The 16,391-nt window shown below is 41.7% G+C and overlaps 1 protein-coding gene across 1 annotated transcript; it reads left to right on the forward strand.

Moving 5' to 3' along the window:
• Positions 1-202: 202 nt before the first annotated feature.
• On the forward strand, positions 203-16,390 carry LOC106613977 (transmembrane emp24 domain-containing protein 5). Its single transcript, XM_014216869.3, has 4 exons — positions 203-529; positions 5,073-5,170; positions 5,268-5,451; positions 13,850-16,390. The coding sequence occupies exons 1-4, from the start codon at positions 353-355 to the stop codon at positions 14,066-14,068; spliced, it is 678 nt and encodes a 225-aa protein (XP_014072344.1). The 5' UTR covers positions 203-352; the 3' UTR covers positions 14,069-16,390.
• The last annotated feature ends 1 nt before the right edge of the window (position 16,391 follows it).

The raw sequence follows: 16,391 nt of genomic DNA on the forward strand, positions 1-16,391 counted from the left end.
GTTAAACGTAACATAATACACGCAGAATGTGTCCCAAATATATTGTATCCACCAATAAATACATTCAATTGAATAAGAAAAGGTTTGAGATTTCAACCCAGCATTTAGAATGTGAGGCACTGAGGCTTAGAGCCTTACATTCTAAATGCTGGGTTGAAATCTCAAACATGAAAACTCGTTGAGCGAAAACGATTTCCATTCTGAAAAGGCAGGGTCCTCATTTAGTGATTGCCATCGAACGGTGAGCTTGTCATCACAAGTTAAGTTTTGACGAACACGAACTGAACTAGCACTTATCGAGAGCTTGTCTCTTTACGGAGTCAAAATCTAGAGTTGAAGGCAGCGGGAGACCATGAACGTGGCCCGGGTGTTACTGTGCCTTTTCTCGGTGCTGGTGTCTGAGAAGTTCCTGGTGGCCGCGTTCTCCCAGAGCCTGGTCAGCGACTTCACATTCACACTCCCCGCAGGACGGAAGGAGTGCTTCTTCCAGACCATGAAGAATGACGCGTCGCTGGAGATAGAATATCAGGTGCCAGGGGTTTATATGATTGGTTTTACATGGGGAAAGGGTGAACACAAAGTTGTAAATGAGCACACTTGATATAACTCATGTGGGTATCTTTGGAGACTGTCTCTACTCTACTAGTACTACTCGCATGACTTCACAAGAAGTCCCATGTTATGTGCATATCCCATCATTGATTGTGGTTAGCGCTGTCGTATCCAGTGGTGGAAAAAGGACCCAATTATCATACGAGTAAAAGTAAAGATACCTTAATAGAAAATGATTCAAGTGAAAGTCACCCAGTAAAATCCTACTTGAATAAAAGCCTGGAAGTATTTTGTTTTAAATATACTTTAGTATAAAAAGTAAATGTAATTGCTAAAATATACTTACGTATTAAAAGTATAAATCATTTTTAAATGCATTATATTAAGCAGACCAGACGCACCATTTTCGTTTTTAATAAAAAAAAAAAAATTGCGGATAGCCAGGGGCAAGCTCCAACACTGACATAATTTACAAACGATACATGTATTTAGTGAGTCTGCCATATCAGAGGCAGTAGGGATGACCACTTCCCTTGATAAGTTTGTGAATTAGACAATTTTCCTGCCCCGCTAAGCATTCAAAATGTAACAATAACTTTTGGATGTCAGGGAAAATGTATGGAGTAAAAAGTACATCATTTTCTTCAGGAATGTAGTAATGTTAAAGTAAAATACAAATAGTAAAGTACAGATACCCCAAAAACTACTTAAGTAAAAATACTTGAAAGTATTACTTAAGTACTTTACACCACTGGTCGTATCTGAATCCAGAACCTAGGAACTACTTGTGGAATAGGTTGAAGTAAATTAAATGTATTGTAAATGTATTAAACACTAACTGTAGGCCTATGTGATTTTGAAATGATGCCATCATACTAGTTTAGAAACTTGTTTTACCAGAACTGGCTATAAAGTTCCTTTCTAATAATGACATTGCATCCTAGGCTGTGGTCCCTCTTACTCCTATTTCATTGGCCTAGCACTAGATTGTGCTCTGCTGATGTGTTTAAAATGTTTCCAATTGAGTAGTGGCCCTGAATCACAAATCTCAACACAGAAGTCTGGTAAAACCTCTATTTTTTAGGAAATATTTTAACATTTCTGACATAAACGGATTGTCATACCATCACAGTAGGATAGGCTAGCTGTAGCATGCTACCACCATAGACAAGCTATTTCTGTGGCATGCTGTAGCCCACCACTCTGCCCTTGGAGTGTGAACAAAACTGATATTGTCCTTAGTTTGTGGAGACACTAATTTCTAAGTACTTCATGGTATCTGCTCAATGTATGTGTTTGGAAATACGCAACTAACTAGACATTAAAGTTGGGAAACCCTGTCATTCTTTGCTCCTGAGTAACAGAGGAGGCAGAGATCTGTGGAAATAGTTAACCAGTAATGCAGTTGTAGAGAAACAGGCACCAGGGACTGGCCTGTTCACTTATTGTCTTGAATGGACTCAATCCAACCATATTTCACTACTGAAAATAGGCCTTGTTCTTGGACTGGACATTGTGAAGCACCTCTGCTTGTTCCAAAACTTTTCAGCACCAGCTCTCCTCAACCTCTCTCTCTTTCTGAGTGCGAATTACACTGTGACATTCGGGGTGGTCTCTTGGGTGAATTTTTTTTAAGGGGCTAATAATGATAATAAAGATGTCATTTAACGGTAAAAATTAATTACCTTTTAATGTGGCATGAACACAGCCAGTCATGGTTTTCATCTGATTGTCAAACAAATCACTTAAAGTAGGCTACATGTTCGTCCACTCCAAAATAATTCTAGCATCACAACAGTACACTGCATGTACACTCGTGCCATTTGATGAATGGAAATGGACATCTGTTACAAAACACCAATAAGTATGCCTAATGACATTCAGTGATTGACATTGATTAGGCCTCCATTGATTGGGCCTGTATTGATTGATGTGTCTTGCTGACAAATTAACATTATTTGTTGCCTGAAAAGTCGGGACACCTGATTTGGGGCTGAAAATGTCCTGTGAAATAACAGGATGGTCACCCTAACACACACGGTCAATTTACTAGACTAGGCTACAATGTGTTTTACCATGAACTTCAAATAGGTCTACTGGTAGCCAGTGGCGTAGTGGTAAAAAAAATAGGTGTGTAAACTCTAATTGCCGGTTGGGGTGAAAAAAGTAACGCGCCCTATACTTTCAATGCATTTTTCTGAAAAAGGTGGGTAAACTGTGTTGACACCACTAGCAGTAACCTACCCTCTCAGTCGAGGCTATTTTACACACATGAATACACGCAGAACAGGTAGCCTACATGAGATGAATCAAAACATGTTTACACCCTAGTCCATGAGTTGTCCATAATTCATTAGTTGAATGCTTGGAGTCTTCACAGATCATGTGACATAAAACACTACCATTCTTTCCTTACATGAATGACATTTGTAACAGTGTTATTTGTCATTATTAAGCATTTAACCATTTAGTTAGAACTTTAACCTGTATGAATCTTGGAGATCTCAGAAAGTGCACTAAGTGTAACTATGCCTACATAACATTTCATTATCTTTCGCCGTGAAAACAGTTCCCATGGGCACACAAATCCAAAATAAAGTAGGCCTATGCAAATACAAAATCGAATGGTTGTGACTGAAAAAGCCAGCTATAGGCCTGCTGTCGTTAACGTATATTGAGTGTACCATTTCCATGACAGACTGACAAAGTGAAAGCTTATTGATGTCACCTGTTCAATCCACTTCAGTCAGTGTAGATGAAGGGGAGGAGACAGGTTAAAGAAGTATTATTTTAGCCTTGAGATAATTGAGACATGGATTATGTATGTGTGTCCTTAAGAGGGTGAATGGGAAAGACAAAATGTAAGTGATTTTGAACGGGGTATGGTAGTAGGTGCCAGGCGCAACGGTTTGTGTGTCACGAACTGCAACCCTGCTGGGTTTTTCACGCTCAAGTTTCCCGTGTGTCTCAAGAATGGTCCACCACCCAAAGGACATCCAGCCAACTTGACACAAATGTGGGAAGCATTGGAGTCAACATGGGCCAGCATGCCTGTGGAATGCTTTCGACAACTTTTAGAGTCCATTCCCTAACGAATTGAGGGTGTTCTGAGGGGAAAAGGGGGTGCAACTCAATATTAGGAGCTGTCCCCAATGTTTTGTACACTGTGTATACTTGTTGGATGGATTGGAAGCACATTGGTGTCTGTAGGCTAGTTGTAGTGATATTGTCTAACATCAGCTGAAAACAAATATTGATAGAAAACAATCAAGCTAAATAAATGGTCTACTTCTTCTGGCCACGGACGGCACAGAGAACACCAATACCCGCGCGCACCTGAAAAAACAAAGCAGTGAGCACAGAAAGCAAACTGTAATAAATCAACGGATGAATCTAATGCATTGGAATAAAGGCTATTTCTATAAAGGACACATGGCAAACAAATGGTGAAAATTAGGATGTACAAAGGAAAATCTATGCATTTAAAAGAGCTCAGTTTAGGCCGAAATTCAGCACTACTGAGTGGACAGCGCCGCTGTCTAGCTAGCTATAGAATTCTACAGTACCATTCGTGGACAGGAAGACGGTTTGTGTAACCATATAGAAATAAATGGTTTGAGGCCTCACGAGTGGCGCAGTGGTCTAAGGCATTGCACTGCAGTGCTTGAGGCGTCACTACAGACCTGGGTTTGATCCCAGGCTGTGTCATAGCCGACCATGACTGGGAGACCCATAAGGTGGCGCACAATTGGACCAGCGTCGCCCGGGTTAGAGGAGGGTTTGGCCGGCCGGGGCTTCCTTGTCCCATCGTGCTCTAGCGACTCCTTGTGGTGGGCTGGGCGTCTGCAAGCTGACAACGGTCGCCAACTGGACAGTGTGCGGCTGGCTTCTGGGTTAAGTGAGCAGTGTGTCAAGAAGCAGTGCAGCTTGGCAGGGTCGTATTTTGGAGGATGCATGGCTCTTGACCTTCGCCCTCTCTCTCTCGAGTCCGTAGGGGAGTTGCAGCGATGGGACAAGACTGTAACTACTAATTGGATATCACGAAATTGGGGAGAAACGGGGGTAAAAGTGCAACAACAACAAAAAATTGCCGTGTTCGTTTCATTTGGAAGCTTTTATTTTCATAATTACCACTGCATAGTTAAATTAGCATAATTTAGAGAGCCCCCTGAAAGTTAGACTTTTGTTGCATTTAGGGGAGCTAATGTCTCATTCAGGGAAGCCGACAAAAGCATACTTTGGAAATTGAATGATTCATTAACAATATCAGTAACAACATCAATTATAAATCATCAAGAATTCATTTGCCATGGTGTACTGTCGATTTAGGGCCAGATAGCACTGCATTTTGCTCTGTGCTTGTTTCCCAATGTATTTTTTTATTTAACTTTTTATTTGACGAGGCAAGCCAATAGGTGATGTAGTTTTGTTTTGACTCTGTGTGTCTCTCTCTTGCTGTCCTTTTATCTGTCTGTCTCATCTGTCTCTCACCCATCCCACCTGTCTGTGTGTGTCCTCAGGTGTTGGACGGAGCAGGTCTGGATGTTGACTTCTCCCTGTCGTCTCCTACTGGACACATTCTGTACAGCGACCACCGCAAATCAGACGGAGTATACACGTAAGACACACACACCACGCAAGTGTGAAATACACACTCACATGGAGTTGGGGTCGCTCGCTCTCTCTCACTCTCCCTCCCGGTGTGTTTCCATTAGTGTAGAGACGGAGGATGGAGACTACATGTTTTGTTTTGACAACTCGTTTTCTGCTGTGTCGGAAAAGATCATCTTCTTCGAGCTTCTCATGGACAACATGGAACAGGAAGGGGAGGAGCCAGAGGACTGGAAGGAGTACGTCTATGGGACCGACATGTTGGACATGAAGCTGGAGGACATCATGGTGAGGGGGTGTGCTTATATTACATCTAGGCTACATGCTGATTCTTCACCCTTCTCCTGAAGTGTGTACTTAAACTTTCTCACATGGATTTTACAATGGTGGAAACCCTCCAACCAATGCTTACACCAATCCTGTGCTTTGAAATCCATGACAGGGAGTGTGCAAGTGCGTAACTTCTAGAAAAGGATGGAGTTGTAGTCCTAGCTAGGCCTGGAAGCATGCTTTGCTTTTACACACACTATACATGTATGGCATCATGGAGGGTGCGTTTTATTCACGCAACATTTGTATTACATCATGCGAGGGGGTGCGATTTCACACATGACATTTCACAGATTTCACACATGTTCTTTGAAGATCTTGGAAAGTGATACTGGATAGTCAAAAAGGAATCCCTGTGGATAGCCATTGGAGAAAAATCCATGTGTTAGTCAGATTAGGGCAATTCCATGGTAACAGAATTGCAGACTTTAAATATATGGCAAACAAAAACCATTGATTTCAAAGTTTAACGGAGTTTAACTGGTTTGTTAAACTCTGTTAAACTTTGAAATCACTGTTTTTGTTTGCCATATATTTAGAGTAAAAAATGGGAGTCTGCAATTCTGTTTCCGTGGAATTGCACAATGACTACTTTTAGCATTTTACACTGAACATTTTACAAAAATACATTTACTGGAAGAGCTGTGCAGATGCAAAGTTTGGTTACATAATTTGTGTATAGTCTACCTCAGTTTTTTGTGTCCACGTTTTCCAAAAACTCTTAAATATCTGCTCCCAATTAAGATTGAACGATGTTTGCAAAAATAATGGGGTGTCAGCTATGACATGACACATTGACATTGAAAATATATGAACTACAGTAAGTGAAGTGGATTTACACCCGGTAACGGAATTTCACCATCGGTCCCTGATCTGAACTACACAGAAATGCATAATTATGGATATATATATATATAATTTGGGGGGGGCTTGCCTGTTTTAAATGTTATTTTGACATTAATACGTGTCACATATCAGTTGGCAAACAATAAAAAAATATATATATATATTATATATTTTATATTTTCTGCTGGCTGCCCCACCACACAGAAAGCACTGAGCTTGGCTGAAACACCTCCATTTTGGAGCTGCCTTACTCAAGAAAACAAAAAAGGGACCATGTTTGTATGCGGCTTTATTAACTTACCGTAAGTTAATAAAGCCGCATACAAACATGGTCCCTTTTTTGTTTTCTTGAGTAAGGCAGCTCCAAAATGGAGGTGTTTCAGCCTAGCTCAGTGCTTTCTGTGTGGTGGGGCAGCCAGCAGAAAATAGGAGCATTGCGCCGTGATTGGCTCAGTGTTCTGTCACTCATGGAGACACTACATCATCGCCAAGTTTAAGTCCTTAGTAAGGGAAGACATCCGAAATTTCAGCCTTTTGGGTCCTGCCATAGAGTTACATTAGAAGAGCCCTTCCAAGACGGCTCAAGGTCATTGGCCGCAGATAAAATGACGTCAAATCACGTTATATGTACAGTAGCTTTGATTGGACTGATCATGCCAACATCATACTTTCAGAATCTTAGCTAGCAAGCTAGACAAGCAGTCATCATCATGAATCAAGTCGACAATGTACTGGCAAATCATTTTTAATCCTTGTCATATGAAGAGAAATAATGAAGAGAAATTATAGATAAAATGTATCGGTGCTCATCGGCCATTGGACATAAACATTACACAACAAGTTGGAAATCGCAAAATCAACAATGAGTGGTTTGTTAGGAATCACTGGCTAACTGCAGGCATTGCAAAGCAACCACTAATGTTAGTCTGCTATTCAATGGAGTGGCTGTGTGTTTTCCACGCCACCTTTACAAGGTGAGTCCAAAAATGTATTGTGTGCTGCTGCATAAATGATGTAATATGCCAGGGAGATATACTGTAGCTAAGAAAGTAAGACTAGGTGTATGTTGTGTAGTAAGCTGTTAGTAGCCCATGTGCTTCACCTTAATAGTTTGTTCTATTTTCACCAACGTGATATTGTAAACCCATCATTCGTGGCTGGTGTGTGCTTGTTTGCAAAAAAAATTTGTACAGCTTTGACAGTGCTACTGATAGTAGTGGTGGCACTTGGCTTGCACGTGCAAATTCAGAATACACAACATTCTATAATAGAATTGTGTAATTTGACGTGTCAAATTAAACGCTTATTTAACGCGTCAAATAGTGATATATGACGTATCTTTTGTGACACGCAAAGACCCAAACTGCATTCAATGTGCCTCACCCTAATAATTTCGTCTATTTTCACCTCTAAATTTCACCTACTGTTCTAACTTGGTGGTGCACATATAATCTGTTTTAGAGAAATGTAATTATTGAATATTCTAAGAGCTTTCATTGTCTGTTTATATGCCCCATTTATTTATCCTACGGTTCTGACTTGTTGTACAGGGAGTACACTGTAAGAACGGCCCATGTTCTGAATTCTGTCGCTGTACATTTCAAAAGTGCTGAACAAATAGTTATATTGACTACGTCCGTCATCTCTCGCTCATTAATGTCTTAATCGAAATTACGGGTTGTCTCTTATCCGTTTTGTCGTCCCCTTATGCTATAGTTTGTACATCTCAATTGTCAGTAGAAACCACATTTTGTTTAAGCAAGTCAGCCATATCAGCTACGTTTTTCTTTTAAAGGCAGTAAATGAGGCTGAATGAACTTTTTCGCTGTCAGACAAGGCTCCGCTGACAGCCAGGTGTAGCAGTATTAAGGTGTTGGGACTGCTGTTTGCACCCTGCTGTTGGGACAGCTTTCGTATGCCCTAACAGTTTGTGGGCACCGTTTGTCACCGTTATAGTGCAATGAATATATTGTTTAGTGTTGTGTAGTGGCTTTGGTGGCATGCATCCCACTTGTTTTTGTTGTTGTTGTCCCATCAAGATTTACAAGCTAAAATCGCCACTGCTTGGCGGTGACGTACTGTCCCCACGAGTGATAGAACACTGAGCTAATCATGGGCAACTAGAGAACATTACAACCCCTACGCTCTATATTTTCCGCTGGCTGCCCCACCACCACAGAAAGCACTGGGCTAGGCTGAAACAGCTGTATTTTGGGGCTGCCTTACTCAAGAAAGCAAAAAGAGACCATGTGTGTATGCGGCTTTATTAACTCAATTATGTTTTTTGTTTTTTTTACATTGTTTGCAAACTGATATGTGACACGTATTAATGCCAAAATAGCAAAAAATGTGATGCTCAAAACAGGTGGGGCTCTGCCTGAATGACTGGTCGCCACTGGTCCTTTTACATGGAAATGGCCATTAGTAATGGTAGAGTCGTTTGTGTGACCAGAAGGGCAGAAGAATCTGGGTCTTGTCTGAAGCCTGTTGACATTGGTGTCTGTCCTGTCTTTCTGAGCCAATGTTACACAGTATACTGAAATATAGGTACTTTCTCAGTGCTAGAACCCAACAAACGGTTCAGTACTACAATGTTTGTTACTTTGGGTACTTCTGCCAAATGTTTCTCATGTCGTCTACTGATTGAGAGAGGATCATGTTGCAGCCAATGTCCCCTTTCAGCGCGAGAGCACCGTGCCTAGGGCAGTTGCGGTGACCGTATTACTGCCACACCAGCAGTCATGACCGTTGAGCCACGGTACTCTCTTTTTATGTGCTCTGGACATGTGTTGGTAGTACACAACCTGCTAACGACCATTAGGTCGCTAATGGCCTGGTACTCAGGGCTGTAATGTCCCTTTAACCACTGAGTGTAAAACATGGTCTTCGTGGATGTTGTTTCAAAGCCAAACACAATGAAATGGGCAGTGCTTTCTAAGGAGATGATTCTCTCAAAACAGTCATCAGCATATTAGAGTTTATGTATATGCTTAGGATTAGGCCTATATATGAAGCCAAGCCCGAAAAATGAAAAATGATGATTGTGCTGTTATACAATATTATGCATGGCAGAAAAACATTAAACAATAATAACTAAAGATTGAATATGTCTTTAGTGATTGACCTAACCTATACTCCAAAATGTGTCACATTGTTCCCAAATTAAGCACTGGGTAGCTGCAGGAACAGGGTTGGAGAGCCCACGGCATACAGAGTACTGGGTAGCTGCAGGAACAGGGTTGGAGAGCCCACGGCATACAGAGTACTGGGTAGCTGCAGGAACAGGGTTGGAGAGCCCACGGCATACAGAGTACTGGGTAGCTGCAGGAACAGGGTTGGAGAGCCCACGGCATACAGAGTACTGGGTAGCTGCAGGAACAGGGTTGGAGAGCCCACGGCATACAGAGTACTGGGTAGCTGCAGGAACAGGGTTGGAGAGCCCACGGCATACAGAGTACTGGGTAGCTGCAGGAACAGGGTTGGAGAGCCCACGGCATACAGAGTACTGGGTAGCTGCAGGAACAGGGTTGGAGAGCCCACGGCATACAGAGTTTGGGCGGAATATCACGTTGCTCAGCGATCGTGCTCCTCAAACAGTGCTTGACGGGTGGAGTGAAATAAGTGTTATTTATTTAGTTATTTCTCAGCTGCTCATATTAAGCACATGCGCCGCTATAAAACCGAAGTAGCCTACCCAGCATCATTGAAAAACGAACCGGCTGAGTGCATACAGATTACTTATTTTTCCCCCTGCGTCTGTTCCTGCCTATTTGATAATGGGGAATTCTAAATCGAAAGTAATTTTACGTATTAGTAAAGACAAGATTAAATTGAGAATAGTTTGATGGGTGAAAATATGGTCACTTGATGAGAGAACAGCTGTGCAGCCTGATGCAAGGAACAGAGCCTAAGCTTTTTTTGCAACTTTCTCAAATCATCAAAAGCCTATAGTCGCATCATGCAGCCCATATATGTTTTGATTTTTAAGACATTCTGAGATTTGTATCATTAACCAACTAAAGTTGCCAAATAACTAAATCTAACGTATAGGACCTGTTTCAAATTAGCGCTTTTACGCTCAACATAGTCACTTCATATGCGCAATCGCTCCGGAATGGGAAAAATATCATTTCTATTTTATTCAGCTAAGTTCAATTATATTCTTCTTACTATAAAATCATATAATATAAAATAATGGCACTGGACCTATGCATATCTTGTCTGCTAAATGAACAAGCTTATGGCATGGATCATAGCCAGATAACATACAGTAGGCCAACTCATTCTGTTCTTCTGAAATACATTGTCTTCATATCATAATGTTTCTTTAGACCTGACTAAAATAAATCATGGATTTGTTGTGATGGTGTATATTAAGTTGAATGTAGATGTTATGAAGCCTCTCATCAGCAGCTTGTGTTAGTGGAGGCCTGGAGATGCTAAACTTGTTTATGTTAATTATGGGTCAGTTATCATGAGACCAGCAGTATTTTGCATGACAATAACTGGATGACAAAATGTCATGACTGCCACAGCCCTAACCGTGCCTGCTCCACTTACACATTACCAGCTCTAGCCAGTCCTGAGGAACCACTGTCCTCACTGGGAGAATGGGCTGCATCACCACTTATGCTGCACAGAAGTTTTAAATAATGTGAAACGGCATGTAGAAATGTTGAAACTTATTAACTGCTATCAAAACAATGTCCATTACAGGCTAGAACATTTTACAATGCAAGATCCCGGTAGCTTCCAGCTTTGTAGGCTAACTTTCCTTGCCAGCTTACAGCTAAAGCTAACATCAATTCACTACCATAGTACCTTTTTTGTGATAATATGCAAACCATAATGCAAAATATTGTATTGCTGATTGTCACCAAAAATGTTAATTCACTTCATCTCCCTCGCCTCACTTCTCTCCCAGTCAAGATGATGATTTATAATACTTTTTAAAACAATAATACAACAGTACACGGGGAACACAAGTATACATAAATAATATACAAAGGACAGCTGGGCTAGGGGGTACAATAACACATTACATAAAGACCTTAAGGGATATACACTCACTTATATTTCTAACAGCTTTTTTGTTGGTAGAGTATTTCATTGTGTTAAAATATTGTTACATTTCCTTTTGTAAGAAAAAGGTCCCACTGAAGCCATTTGATTTACACTGAACAAAAATGTAAACACAACATGTAAAGTGTTGGTCCCATGTTTCATGAGCTGAAATTAAAGATCCCAGACATTTTCCATACTCACAAATTTGTTTACATTACTGTTCTTGAGCATTAACCCTTTGCCAAGATAATCCATCCACCTGACCGGTGTGGCATATCAAGAAGCTAATTAAAGAACATGATCATTACACAGGTGCACCTTGTGCTAGGGACAATAAAAGGCCACTCTAAAATGAGAAGTTTTGTCACACAACACAATGCCACAGATGTCTCAAGTTTTGAGGGAGTGTACAATTGGCATTCTGACTCCAGGATTGTCCACTAGAGCTGTTGCCAGAGAATTGAATGTTCATTTCTCTACCATAAGCTGCCTCCAACATCGTTTTAAAGAATTTGGCAGTATGTCCAACCGGCCTCACAACCGCAGACCATGTGTAACCACACCAGCCCAGGATCTCCACATCTGGCTTCTTCAACTGCGGGATCATCTGTGGGTTTGCACAACCAAATAATTTCTGCGCAAACTGTCAGAAACCGTATCAGGTAAGCTCATCTGTGTGCTCATTGTCCTCACCAGGGTCTTGACCCGACTGTAGTTCAGCGTCGTAACTAACTTAAGTGGGCAAATGCTTACCTTGGGTGACCACTGGCACGCTGGAGAAGTGTGCTCTTCATGGATGAATCCCGGTTTCAACTGTAGCGGGCAAATGGCAGACGGCGTGTATGGCGTCATGTGGGCGAGCAGTTTGCTGATGTCAAATTTGTGAACAGAGTGCCCCATGGTGGCGGTGGAGTTATGGTATGGGCAGGCAAGCTAAGGACAACTAACACAATTGCATTTTATCAATGGTAATTTGAATGCACAGAGATACCGTGACGAGATCCTGAGGCCTATTGTCGTGCCATTAATCCACCGCCATCACCTCATGTTTCAGCATGATAATGCACGGCCCCATGTCGCAAGGATCTGTACACAATTCCTGGAAGCTGAAAATGTCCCAGTTCTTCCATGGCCTGCATACTCACCAGATATGTCACCCATTGACCATGTTTGGGATGCTCTGGATTGAGGTGTACGATAGCAGGTTCCCGTTCCCACGTATATCCAGCCACTTCACGCAGCCATTAAAGGAGTGGGATAACATTCCACAGGTCACAATACAACAGCCTGATCAACTGTGAAGGAATGTGAAGGAAATGTGTCATGCTGCATGAGGCAAATGGTGGTCACACCAGATCTGACTGGTTTTCTGATCCATGCCTCTACATACATTTTTTTTTTAAAGTTATCTGTGACCAGCAGATGCATAAATGTATTCCCAGTCATGTGAAATCCACAGATTAGGGCCTAATGAATTTATTTCAATTGACTGATTTCCTTATATGAATTGTAACTCAGTCAAATCTTTGAAATTATTGCATGTTGTGTTTTATATTTTTGTTCAGTTGAGCATCTGCTGGGTTTTTGAATAACAGGGTTAAGATTTAGGAAGCGTCTAGACTTCTGATCCTTAGTAATGGTTATGCCTAAAATGTAAGTTCTTATTTCACTGGAATACCGATGAATTCACCTGCATTGTGTATATAGGCCTAGGCTACATCTGGATTAACCCAGTTTATTATGATGTTATGTAGTTGATTGATTGTGTAATTGATTCATTAATGTATAGATTTTTTTTATGTAAAATTTCAAATGTAATGATATTGAACTCAAAAGATCCAAGTGCCATTCTGTGACATTGGCTAATAGGCCTTCTTATTTTCCCTTGGTATTGTTTTGATATCATTTTGGTATCATTTTGGTATCGAGGATTGTGATACTTAACCTCGTATTGGTGTCAAAGTTCTGGTATCGTGACAACACTACTCTGAGGTAGAGATGCCTGGAATTACAACACGTCAGCTTACAGAGTACACAACTACAAAGGTGGTGTCACTTTGACCCAGCTCACACACGCTGCCAACACAACAGCAGAAGGTCAGAGAGACTGAGCCATCAATGTCACAACAACACACACATACCTGAGAGCAGAATGGTTTGATCTTTCTACCAGACCCCCCCCCCCCCCCATCCCCAGTATCAGTACACAGTCAGAGACAGGAAGTGTAAAGTACAGCTCACCGACTTCTCGTCTTTGTTTACATGCACCCACCCTGTCCTGTTGCCTTGGTCCCTTAGGACCTCTCTAGGTAACATCTATAATCTGCATGGTCCTGAAGTCTGGTCTACTTTCTCTACTCCAGTATATTGCTTAATACTAGTTCCAGGGTGGTTTTATGACTATCACAATAACCCAAACTACTATCTCTCTGTCTTTGCTCTCCAGGACACCATTAACAGTGTTAAGGCCCGGCTGGGGAAGAGCCTTCAGATACAGACAGTGCTCAAAGCGTTCGAGGCTCGTGATCGTAACCTCCAGGAGTCCAACTACGACCGGGTCAACATGTGGTCCATGACCAACATGCTGGTGATGATGCTGGTGACGGGAGTGCAGGTCTACCTCATCCGTGCGCTGTTTGAGGACAAGAGACACGCGCGCACATAACACCCCCCCACTGGGAAGGGCCAGGGAGAGACGGATAGCTCTGTCTACACCTGCCAGCCAATAGCGAGCAAGACTAGTGGTGAAGATAAGATTGTAACTCATCAGATTTTTATGTACAACACTCACACACTCATACGTTACATCACACATCCTTACAGACACAAATGCCATACCCGTCCAGTCTCTTCCTCTGCTCTCCTCTGTCTAGCTGCTGTTCGTCAGAGGGTCTGTGTTGGTATCTGCTCTATCTATCTAATAATCAGTGGCGGGTGAGACACCAGCCAGACCTTCAGTTATTGGTGTTTAAAAGCAAGCGTAAATGAACAAGTATTTCTAATTTAATATGGTAATGTGACACTGAGGTGTGTGACTGTCCTGTCTCTGTGTCACGTCTTTCGAGGTCTTCCAGTATGTGACCTGTGAGTCATGTTGTGAAACACTTTATTGTAGAGTAGGTTATTGATACGCCTTAGAGATTCTGATTTAGCTGTCTGTGCCAAACTGCCAGAACTGTGGCCTTCCAAACACTGGCTGGAGTGGACAGCAACACCGGGGCAGAACACACACGACCTTTCACCCTCTCACTCTCTTTCAAAAACACACTCATTCTCACACACACACACAATCTCTTACTCACACACACTCAAACCCACACACTTCTTCATTGAAACCGCTGCTGTCTGCCAGTCCCCCTGCTGTCTGCCAGTTCCAGCGAATGGAGAAGTGGAGTAGGGGAAAGGGAATGGTTCCATATGTAACTCTCTAAATCACTGCTGTTCTCTTCTACTCCCTCCTTTTCGTCCTCCTATAACTCTGTCCTGATGGTCTGTCAGACTTAGTGCCGACAGGAGAGTCGGGTTTCAGTCATACAGGCAAAAGCGAAATGGAACCTGCCCCTTTCGCTCTCTTTTTCTTTTGTGACAGAAATAGAATGCTATCTAACACACAGCTGTGTCATCACAGCAATCACACCCTGCACCTGGGGGGTAAAAGAGGCAGGGAAGGTTGTGGGAAAAGGGTTGCGGGTGACTGAAGGAGGTGGTAGTGGTTGGGAAATCATCTAATTGACTGTTATTTAGCTTTATTTTGTTTTGTAGCTCTGTCATATACACACTTGGACAAACATACAGATGTGGTTGATGCACTGAGATATGTGCCAACATTTTGGAGCTGCTGACAAATTTCATCTGATTTCTCTCTAACTGCTATCTATGTTACAAAATAGTTTTTCTATAAATACGCAATGCGCTGCTGTGTTGATGAGTAACACCACACTGCCATCTTGTGGCTGGACACCAAACTGCTCGCGCAAAACAAAACATGACTTGTTCACCTCTCGGACTGAAGGGTAGACTACAAAGCATGCCCAATGAAATAGCCAGGTAACTTTGATAAATAACCAGATAGCTATTGATTTTCTGGTTCATTTAAGAATGCTAAACTTTTATATGCTTGAAATGGGCATATCTAAATGTCAGCTGGATAATTAATTGAACCCTTAGGTTGAAAGCCAATCCCTGCTTTGAGATATTTAAATAAGCAATAATACAGTGCGGCAGTATCCACTCTTTCTCCACTTTTACAATGGGAGAGTAACTTACTATACGATAACAGGGTGATGTTCAAGGGGTCTTGCATTGTGCCATTATGAGCCCCCTCCGTCTCAGTTACAGCTACTCTAAGCCAATTACAATGGGTTGTATTGCCACGGTCTGTCTCTGCCCACCATTTTGTGCCAAAGTATTGTAGCTGATGCTCAGACAAGCATCACCATGGGAGATTAATCAATAAAATGAAGAATATTTTTAATTTATAGAATGTCATTGATGCTCTTCTCCAACCTTTTTTGTTCCTTTCTGCACAAGACAATGATGGCCTCTTACGAACAAAAAACTCGATGTTTTGAACCTACAGACAAATTGTTTAGGAGAAGGTGTCTATTTTATTAACCTGATGATGCAACGAGGAGAGTATATTTAAGCAATAAGGCCTGAGGGGTTGTGGTATATGGCCATTATCCCATGGCTAAGGGATCTTCTTAAGCACGACGCAACACGGAGTGCCTGGATACAGCCTTTAGCCATGGTATATTGGCCATATACCACAAATCCCCGAGGTGCCTTATTATAAACTGGTTACCAACGTATTAATTAGACCAGTAAAAATAAAGGTTTTGTCATACCTGTGGTATATGGTCTGATGTACCATGGCTGTCAGCCAATAAGTATTCAGGGCTTGGACCACACAGTTTATAATCTGTGATATACAGACTAATGTTCTGTATATGTAAATGTATCAAATTAAAAATTATACTTTTCTGAAC

The sequence above is a fragment of the Salmo salar genome, chromosome 10, assembly GCF_965601325.2.
Source record: "Salmo salar chromosome 10, fSalSal1, whole genome shotgun sequence".
NCBI classification, from domain to species: Eukaryota; Metazoa; Chordata; class Actinopteri; order Salmoniformes; family Salmonidae; genus Salmo; species Salmo salar.

Bases quoted from the DNA above. Each gene is read 5' to 3' on its own strand.
- LOC106613977 (XM_014216869.3), top strand. From the start codon at position 353: ATGAACGTGGCCCGGGTGTTACTGTGCCTTTTCTCGGTGCTGGTGTCT. The intron at 5,171-5,267 runs GTAAGACACACA...TGTTTCCATTAG, and splicing joins AAATCAGACGGAGTATACAC to TGTAGAGACGGAGGATGGAG. The intron at 5,452-13,849 runs GTGAGGGGGTGT...TTTGCTCTCCAG, and splicing joins TGAAGCTGGAGGACATCATG to GACACCATTAACAGTGTTAA.